Source organism: Cynara cardunculus, assembly GCF_001531365.2.
Source record: "Cynara cardunculus var. scolymus isolate 2C chromosome LG 5, CcrdV1, whole genome shotgun sequence".
Lineage (NCBI taxonomy): Eukaryota > Viridiplantae > Streptophyta > Magnoliopsida > Asterales > Asteraceae > Cynara > Cynara cardunculus.
The window spans coordinates 24296751-24306807 of NC_037532.1; the positions used below are offsets into that span (position 1 = coordinate 24296751).

Sequence of the window (10057 nt, forward strand, 5' to 3'; positions counted from 1 at the left end):
AATCAATGTAAGATGAGATCTTGTGGGAAAACACACCAAGAGATCTGTTGAATAAGGTCCTTTCACTTCTCTTCTTTTCATGCCTCTCTCTCTTTCTAGACCTAGATGTGGTTGACATCTTGTCATTGATGATGGTAATGAAGAAGTGTGTTTGCATTATCATAAAATAGTTGGATTTTGAATGAAAATGGCATAAAAATGAGGTTCACAAGAGGAGGGTGTAGGTTTGGGTTTTATTATTTATCTTAATATTATAAACATGTATACTAACATTTTTACCAAAGAAAATGCAAAATGGCAATCAACTTAACGGCGGGCCTTAATGGACGTTAGAGAGGATGGGGAGGAATGATGTTATCAAATTGTAATGTTGGCAATCTAACGCAATCTCAAACCTATTGTCACAATTGGTGGAATTTGAGCAAAACACAAGAACAATTGGTGCAATTTAGTATGAAAAAACGAAGACGTTTGGAGTCTAATGTAATTTCAAAACAACAATTGATGGAATTTGAGCAAAGCACAAGGACTATTGGTGCAATTTACTATGAAAAATTACATATTTCACATCGAAAAACATATCTTGTAGTTTCGTAATATTTTATCTTTAAAAGGATTGTAAACCTTGTAATAATTTTTAACGAGTTGCGATGTATTACGAATTTTACAATCCTTCAAAAAACATTAAGGACTGGTTTTTTTTCTGTTTGTATCAAAGTCGACAGTTTTCGATGCATTGTATTCCAAAAATACCATCCATACAGTCATTCGATGATTCAAATTCATGTTAAGCAACAAGATGAAAAACAAAGATGAAATTAAGTATGAATACACATTCGATGATTCAAATTCAAGTTCATCCCAATTTAAAAGTATAGCCACAACCATATCTTCAGCGTTATCCCCCAATCCTCGACACCATACGATCATCATCTCAAATGCCTCAACCCCTAATCCTTCACCCTCCAACACCACTGAGGATTTTTCTTGTCTGTATTCTCCAAGGCCCCATGGGATTTTCAGGCTATCATCTTCAAGACTCGCATGAGACCAGTCAAGGCGTGCATAAGCTGACCAAAACACCCACACACCACAGTTAACAAAAAGAAAGGTACAACATCAACTTACAACTTGCAGTACCTAGTCATTTTCTCCTCTATGTCAAATGGATGAATGGCTAAAAACTCATATTTTCAGACTCATTAAAATATTGAAGCACACCCTGTCATGATGGATATTATGCAATTTCTGATGCTAATCAGCATCTTCATTTTTGTGCCCACAAACTCTCCAAATCTACCTTCAAAATTATGACAGTTTGTCTTCATAATGATGTGTGAATTCCTGTTTGATTTGAGCAAACACAAGAACAGTCGGGTTCAGCCAATTGCCGCTTGACAAGCCTCTTGTCACGATTGATCATTAGTTCAATAAGTGGAAGTTTTAACGAAACTTGACGCCAAATCTCGTTCACAGTCCCATCTGGATCGTCATATTCGAAGTAGTGTCGCACCTAATCACATTGCAAAATTCACCACTTTCAGTTCACAGAACCTAAATAAATGTCCACGATAAAAAAAATACAGTTTGGAGGACTTGGGAACAATATACTTGCGCTGTTATAAATGCCCACAATGAAAAAGGCATACATTATTAGAAATATGTACTCCTTTCGTCCGAAAATAAATGTACACATTTCAATTTTAGTTAAAACAAGTGTCCACAGTCAAAAAGTAAGTGTCTACTTTCCAATTCTACCCTTAATTATGAGATGTGGAAATTCATTACTTCTGATATTATTAAAGATAAAATTGTCATTTAATAATCACACATTTCTAAAACTGTCCTTTTTTTCATTCCGGACATTTATTTTGGGACAATTTTACTCTTAATAATATGTAATAATATATGGAGAAATGAATTTTTCCATCTTTAAATTAAGGGTAGAATTCGAAAGTGACACTAAAATATAAATGTGGACAAATATTATGGGACAGATGCATTAATAAATTGATGATATATATATATATATATATCCACACACACACACACACACATATATAAGATTGAGTTCACGTGAGACCAGGTTGTTTTCATGAGACCTGTGACACTATTTTTTTACATTTGAAACTTCACAGCAGAACACTGAAGATAAAAGAAATCCGAACCTTCACAGCAAAAATACTATAAAGATTACCTTCACAGTGTTTTACTGCGAAGCTTCAAGTGTAAAAAGATGGTCTCACGGGTCTCACCAAAACAAGTTGGTCTCCTGTGATCCCATGTCTATATATATATATATATATATATGTATATATATATAGGGGCCTAATCAAATGAGAACTAATTAGTTTGTGGTAACCGTGAGCTCCGATCTCAACCATAAATCAATAGATAAATTAGGAAATTTATAATTTTGTTAATTTTGAATTAAAATTTTAATACAAGGACATTTTTGGTATTTCAAAACTCTCCACTCTCCTCTCTTCTCTTTCCGGCCACCGTCCTCCGGTTATGCCACAATGGTATCACAATGCATCATATATGTGTTTGGGTATCACATTGAGGTCGTTTGTGTGGTTGATCGAAGATGTAACACAGTGGTATCACAATGCATCTTATATATGCTTGGGTATCACACTGTATCTTTTGTTTAACAGAGTCAATATTTTTGGGTATCACAGTGGTATCACCGGAGGACGGTGGACGGAGGCCGGAGGACGATGGCCGGAGGAAGGAGAGAGAAGAGGGGAGAAAATACCTAAAATGTCCTTGCATTAAAATTTTAATTCAAAATTACCAAAATTATAAACTTCCTAATTTATCTACTGATTTGAGGTTGAGATTGGATCTCATGGTTACCACAAATTACTCAGTTCTTCCTTGAATGGACCCCTATATATATACATATATATATCACAAGTCTCACGAAAAGAGGTTGATCTCATGCGATCCCAAGTCTATATATATGGAAGTAGTTCAACCATCTTAAGGTTGCCCAAAAGTTCAATGAATTTGATGATATGGAACTACAAAGAATAGCACATACAGTAGGACGGATATATAACCAGTGACCCAAAAAGAAGTAAGGTTGTTTTCAGAAGATTAATCTATTTTTTGTGATTATTGACTAATAATAGTCGTACATTAATTTTCAGTAGATGAAGAGACACGAATATTTCCGATATATCATTAGAAAAGTGAACCTAACTCGATCACAATTTCAGAAATTTTTGTGTCTATTACAAAAAATTGAGATATTGATAAGGGCCAACAACAATCTTTCATTTCTTCAAAAAGGCTCCAACCTACAAAATTACCTATTGATCCATCGTCAGCATTACATGGAAGGAGGAAGTCCATAAAACCAAAAGCAGTGAGTCCCAGACGGAATAAAAGTTTGGTTCTAAAAGTCGGACAAAAGTTTGGAACACAAATAGTAAATGGTAGAAGAAAAGAAGTAACAAGAAAGAAAACTAGAGCAGTAACGGCATTCGAGAAGATGGCAAGTACAAAGTAGTTGCTGATTCCAAACTGACCATCCTAATTCCTAGTACACTTGTTTTAAGTGTACCCCCCCCCCCTTGCATTTTGCAAAGCCATGATTCAAATTCATGACCTTATAGTCATAAAAAGTAGCCTCAACAATTGCTCCAAGTCTCCACACCAAGGGAAGTTATGGATGTATGTAGAACTGTGGACATTTGCTATATCCTTCATCCATGTTACTTGTTGGAAATTTTGTATGAACACAAGTTCATGAGTTAGGATGATAGGTTTCCTATATTAATTATTCCATTTTATGTCTCAACTCTTCTTATAGAAATGAGTTGGTCTTTGTTCTTTGTAATGCACACTAAAATTCATAAGAGAACCATAAAATACACAAACATTGACTATCAATGTTGGCAAATTGGTGAACGTAGATACTATCTCTACAAGTTTTTGTGCACTGCATCCAGAATGGATATCAAGGGTTGGAGGGGAAGTAAAAGGGAAGAATACAATGGAAGGGGACATTCAACAGGCTTGACTTTATAACTTTTTCCTTAAGCCGAGATGGCTTACCTACAATAACCAACAACTTTCCCTTCTATTTAAAGCTCATCCCACCCTTTTTTCTCGTTGAGCATGAGTTACAAAGAGAGGAGGGAAGAAATGGGCAAAAGATGTGGATACATATAGGATGAGGTACATTATTCATAATGCTAGACTAAAACAGCTTGTTCTCAATTCTCATGTCTGTCAACGTGCTATATGCATTATTATATGTGGGTGCTCTCAAACTTGTGGGATCGCAAAATGGTCTCCTTATCATATCAGGCGATCGATGGAGTTAGAATGACAAATTCCTTTGACCTAATGACATATGGTCCGCGGATTGAACTGATTGGATTCTGCCTAATTCCACGGTTGAGGGATTTGAATTCCATTTCTTGGCAAATGATATTATTTGGTTTAAAAAGACAAAAATAACACTACCATCCAATTTAACCAAAACCCCCACCACCACCATGCTACTACTATCGCCACCCATGACCCCCACCCCTATCCCACCCCCACCCCACTATTGTCGCGTCACAACCGCCACCCAACCTCACCCCACCCACACCCAACCCTGGCACCACCCCGCGACTATTGTCGTAACACCACCCCCCCAACCCCCAACACATGTAGAATTCAGTTCTTTTGCGAAATTCCATTCCAATTCCTACCAACCAAATGCGTGGTCAAATATCTTCAAAGTCAAATTCCTTTGATGGACGGTGGTAGACAAGTGGTTAATGCACACATGTAGGTGAAGCAGGGGTTAGTAAGTCGGTACCAAGTATAAATAAAGGGTAGTAGCACAAAAAGTGGTTGATCAATATTGTAATTCGTTTTGGGGCGATAGCCTTGGGAGACCTCCACCTTCTTGAATTTTTGGAACCCTTTGTAATCTCAAAATCCCGGTTGAAATCTTGATTCCATCGGTGTACATCAAAACTCTCCATGCTTTGCATGGTCAAATAAAGATAGGCTCCGCTCTACTCTTTTTGGTAGAAATCCGGTTTGCATATATCTTACCCTCAGACCCTACTTCCAAGGACATACTATGTGTGTTTGGTTTCAAGTAGTTTTAACTAAATTGACAACTACTTAAAGATAAAAGATATCTTCTCATAAGATATGATGATCTCGTTAATGACGTTGAGCCACAATAACGGTTGAAATAAATCTAATAGCAAGCGACAAAATATAGTATCCTCATATTTCAATTTAAAATATAACACTAACTATATGAAAACTATGTCATATACGAGATAAAATAGACTGAAAAAACAAGTAAAAATGCTAAATTAAATCAAAAAAGAGCTTATAGATACTACATACCTTTTTCATCTCTGTTTGGAATCCCAATATTTGATCGTTCCTTACTCCCCTAAGCAACTTAACCAGGTATCCTGGCTGTACAGCCGACTCTGTGTCCACAAAAACAGCAATTTTCCTGTAGTCTATGACATCTTCAAAAGGCAACTCAATATAATCACTGATTATTACAGGAATGCACAAGCTGACAACAGCATCAAAAAGTCGACAAGCCGACGGTGTATCACCAGCTGGATGTAAACAAAATTTGGAACCATGCATCCCTCGTGAGGCCATTCGGCGACTCTCCCTTGACTGAGCACCGTGTTTCATTATAACATCTTCTTCACTCTCAAGTATCTGAAAGAGCAAATCACGAATCCTTCCTCCCTGCAATAGCATGATAATCAGCATTAGGCTTGCACAACCAGCATAATGAGATGCAAATACGAGAACCATTGAAATGCTTTCTACTTTTTCTTTTTCTTTTTCTCGTTCATTAAAGGATTATTCTCGTGTATTCCACAATATTAAAATCTTGGTATGATGAATTGACCTTCAAAAATTATATGGCAGAAGGGAACCACCACAGCCAAAGAAGGCAAGGTATAAAAGGGTCTAAAACTTAAATCACATTGAAAATACCCAATATTTTCCATTCAATGAAAAATACATCAGCATTGCATTATTCTCAATAAGAATCTCAACACCTGAAAACCACAAAGAAATAACAAAAAATTTAACCAAACATGTCTACTCCCATTAAAATGTCATTATGAATACAACTTAATGCGACATACAATCTTGACAATGCTCATGGTCAGTTCCATTTGCACAAGCAACTTATAGGAGGCGGATAAGTTTAAACACGAATGGGTGATACAATGAATTTAATGCAAATGGAGCGGGTGGGATTACTTATATCAAAGTTAACTGGATATGCTTATTAGCAGATGAGTGACAGTTTGCAATGATGGCACAAATCAGCTCCCTTATTGGATTGTTTAGAGATGAGGAGGTGTTTTGCCAGTCATGGATGTAAGAAGCAGAGCTTATATAAACCACAGACTGTAGAGCCAAGGGCACAACAACAGATTTCCAATAAACCAAAAGTAACAGATTGCATTAACTATACCCAAGAGTCCAGCGAGCAGTGTGAAATTGATTGTTTCTTAACGGGTGCAAGAATCTTGACCCAAAATCCGATCAGTAACTACTAGCTAGATGTTTGTAAATTCAGTCACAAAGGATGTAACCCCAAGATTGAGGAACACATGGAGAGTCATGTTCCAATGTATTAACACCCTCCCAAATCACAATATTACTTACTGCAAACGGAATTCGCAAAATGCCAGTCATACCTGACACTTATAGCTTATCATATATTTCAACAATCTTTATCTGGGTGACTGTTAGAAACAAACTGGTAGCAAGGTTAGAATTAAATTCCTATGCCTTGAAGGAATATTGACCATACCTCCTTCCGATATCGATTCCCCATAAAGAACATGAGCGATTTCCGGTCTTCGACCCCGATTTCACCCTTGTAAGAATTTATCCGATGTGAATATGGCAGTATCACATCCTTCACCAGCGATGCCTGATCTCGACCCAGCCTCCCAAAATCCGAAACAAGCAACACCCCATTTTTCACACGATCAACAACCTTGTACAACGCATTTGGATCCTGACAAATAAACACATGATCCCTCCCATTATTCCTCTTCCAATAAACCTGCTCCTCCAACCACGCAATCAGATCCTCCTGTGTTTCCTCATCACTATATCCCTTGGGAACCACCCCACCACGAGCTGGGTTCGCCATCAAACTCAACGATGAAAAGAATGGCACATAGAACAAATCAGCTTCATCTGGATCCAAAACCCTGGTCACATACGACCCGGATCTTTTCGGATTATTCAAATCAGAGAACAAGTACCACTCAGCCATATGCTGATTCCCTGGGTACTTAACCTTTGTTACATCTTCATTTCCCGACCCATGTCGTGGGATTGCATAGCTCTCTATAACACCATAGGTAAACTTTCTTGGCAGATCGTACATGTAAATTCGAACTGATTTATCGGGAATTTCAAGGTTGGTTTTCCCAAGGAATTGGTTGGGTAAGTTGTTATCAGTATTAGGGTAAATTGAGCGGTTGAAGAAAGCATAAAAAGCCAAGATTAAGAGGATCGTAACCAGGGTTGGTTTAAGGACCGATCTTCTACCCATTTTGGTTATAATTTGGTCGGATTTATGAACATTGAGAGATGATGCGGATGACGATCGTGGAAAGGAAGATGAAGACGAAGATGATGATGAATTTGAGATTGAAGATATAGAGCCAGGGAGTCTGAATTTGATGGGTCTCTGATTAATCATGACTCTCTTTTGGGGATGAAGTCATTCATGCCAGCCCGACAGATCTTCGAGTCTTTCTGAATAAACTATTTGACGAACAAACTCAACAATCGAGTTCACCACTTTGTGCTATTTTATTTGCTTACCCTACAAAAAAAAAAACCATTTTTTATTAAATAGTTAAATCATAACAAAGATTACTGAATTTTATGGGGTTATATTCACAGAGAAACTGAAAAAAAATTATAATTATTGATCCAAACAGTATGTATATGTTCATACAAGTAATTTATAACATGCATATATACATAAAAATCGAAAAACAGCTTCAATTACTTGTATGTATATGTATATATCGTCTAGATGAACGATTATCAGAATGTTTTTTCAGTTTTTTAATACCTTTTTGTGGTTTTCCTCTTTAACTTCCGTTTTTTATAATGGGTAAAATGAATTTAAATCTTCTAAGAAGGAAAAAATGTTGCAATTTTTGTAATAATAACTAAAAGGTAGAAGATATATGTTTGGAAAACATAATTTTATAAACCAAATAGTTTGATAACATGTTTAACTTTTTTACATTGACTAATCCCAAAATCTAAATAATAGACATGGTGCATATATTTTGAATTAAAGTAAATTACAAATTTCAGCCAAAACTGAATTAGGCCCTTTAAATAAAATAATTATAAATATGGTCATTGCAGTTTTAATTTTGTTTTAGATTGGTTTTCTACCTCTAACTTCATTAAGTTAAGGACCTTTTGGTCATTTTATATTTACATTTAAAAACTTGAAAAACAATATAATTAGTTTACTTGAGGAATTGACATCATGTTCCTTCTTTTACAAGGTTTGGGAGACTTAACTTCATAGTAAGTAGTAACCAATGGTCAACAATGTTGTTGTCTCTTTTGCCATAAGAAATTAAAAGCAAACCATTAAAGGCATCTTTTATTATGTGTTTCCTTTGTTCATTCCACAATTGAGTAGATTTACTCACACCATTACTAAGATAGTACTTTATCACAGATTGATCCTAGAAACTTCATAGAAACTTGGATAAACTTCTCCTCCTCGACCTTCTGAATAAAAAGCCATTGTGCATCCACAAATCTTGTCAAAGACTTGTCCTTCAACCACTTGATCCCTGCAAATTGATGAAGCCCTTCACTGTTAGAAATGAACTGGTTTTTTTTTTTTTTTTTTTTTTGCTATCACAAAAGTTTCAATATATTCACCGTAGAGGGAACGAAGGGTTATGAGGGTTGTGGTACGGTGGGGGAGAAGAAAAGGAGGAAAATTGGAGGAGTTTGTGATGATTGTTAGCCCAGATTCAAGTCAATAACAAGATTAGATCAAAGATCAAAAACACTAGAATGATTCAAGTAAGTCGGCATGTCATTGATGTTCAAAGTGATTACAATGTGTTCTTGATACAGATTGATGTCTTGATTCTCTCACACTTGATTAGCTCTCAGAGATCTCATGTAATGATTGTTAACTACTACAACTACCAAAACAACCCTATTTATACCCTTCTTGGAAAGCATGTAAACTAGACTACAAAGCATATAAAATCTTACACTAGAAAACATATAAAACAATTTTAGCACAAGAACTTGAATACAACAAATTTTAAACTCAACAATCTCTCCCTTTTAATTCAAGTCCAAAAACAGAAATTCCTCAGTTCTTTAAATCTTTAGCTTTAGCAGCAATGATCTTCAAAATTCATTCAGAAACTTGACTTTGACTTATAAGCATTTTGACATCTTCAGATTTGATCTTTTACAACATTTGTATAATCTCCCCTTTTAGTAACAATCTCTCTTTGTACATGACTCTCTTCAAAAACTTCAGATCTTTCACAAACTCTCTCAGTCTTCAACAATCTCCCCTGATAAGCAATATTTTACAAACAATTTAAGACTCCTTTTAAACTTGCAATACTCTTCTGTAACATACACTTTCGCAAATACGTTGCAATTGTCCCCTTTATACGTGTTTATGTGATCAAAACATAAAATTTGGAAGCAAGCCTGAATGCAATAAACTATATATGAAATAGTCGGAATTATCGTACGAGGCCCAGGGTAAAACAATTGGAAAGAAATGGGTCAAAAGCATAAATATCTACGTTACGGATACATAAAAACTGACTTTTATTGGAAGATATTTTTGAGATATATCTATTTTAAGTTGTATATTATCTCTTTACGAACGCGTGAACAAAAACCACGTCAAAAACGGAGGTCCGAGCGAAAAGTTATGCGATTTTTAGTGATTAATGGTCAAACCGAGTTTTCAGCCGAGTCAACTCAGCCCCAACTCGTAAAAGTCGGT

At 35.8% G+C, this 10057-nt stretch overlaps 1 protein-coding gene across 2 annotated transcripts; it reads right to left on the reverse strand.

The window, feature by feature from the left end:
* Nucleotides 1-743: 743 nt before the first annotated feature.
* On the reverse strand, nt 744-7764 carry LOC112513488 (probable arabinosyltransferase ARAD1). Of its 2 annotated transcripts, XM_025119770.1 has the most exons (4): nt 6827-7764; nt 5374-5739; nt 1301-1513; nt 744-1070 (listed from the first exon to the last, which is right to left on the reverse strand). In XM_025119770.1, exons 1-3 carry the CDS (start codon nt 7730-7732, stop codon nt 1325-1327), a joined length of 1461 nt encoding a protein of 486 aa, XP_024975538.1. In that variant the 5' UTR covers nt 7733-7764; the 3' UTR covers nt 744-1070; nt 1301-1324. The 2 variants fall into 2 exon arrangements, with proteins under 2 accessions (XP_024975538.1, XP_024975534.1); XM_025119766.1 differs by having other exon boundaries at nt 744-1513.
* Nucleotides 7765-10057: the final 2293 nt, after the last annotated feature.

Excerpts from the sequence above, each read along its gene's own strand:
- LOC112513488 (XM_025119770.1), bottom strand. The coding sequence starts at position 7,732 with ATGATTAATCAGAGACCCATCAAATTCAGACTCCCTGGCTCTATATCT. Across the intron at positions 5,740-6,826 it reads GGAATCGATATCGGAAGGAG|GGAGGAAGGATTCGTGATTT; the intron begins GTATGGTCAATA and ends ATGCTATTGCAG. Across the intron at positions 1,514-5,373 it reads TCCAAACAGAGATGAAAAAG|GTGCGACACTACTTCGAATA; the intron begins GTATGTAGTATC and ends CAATGTGATTAG.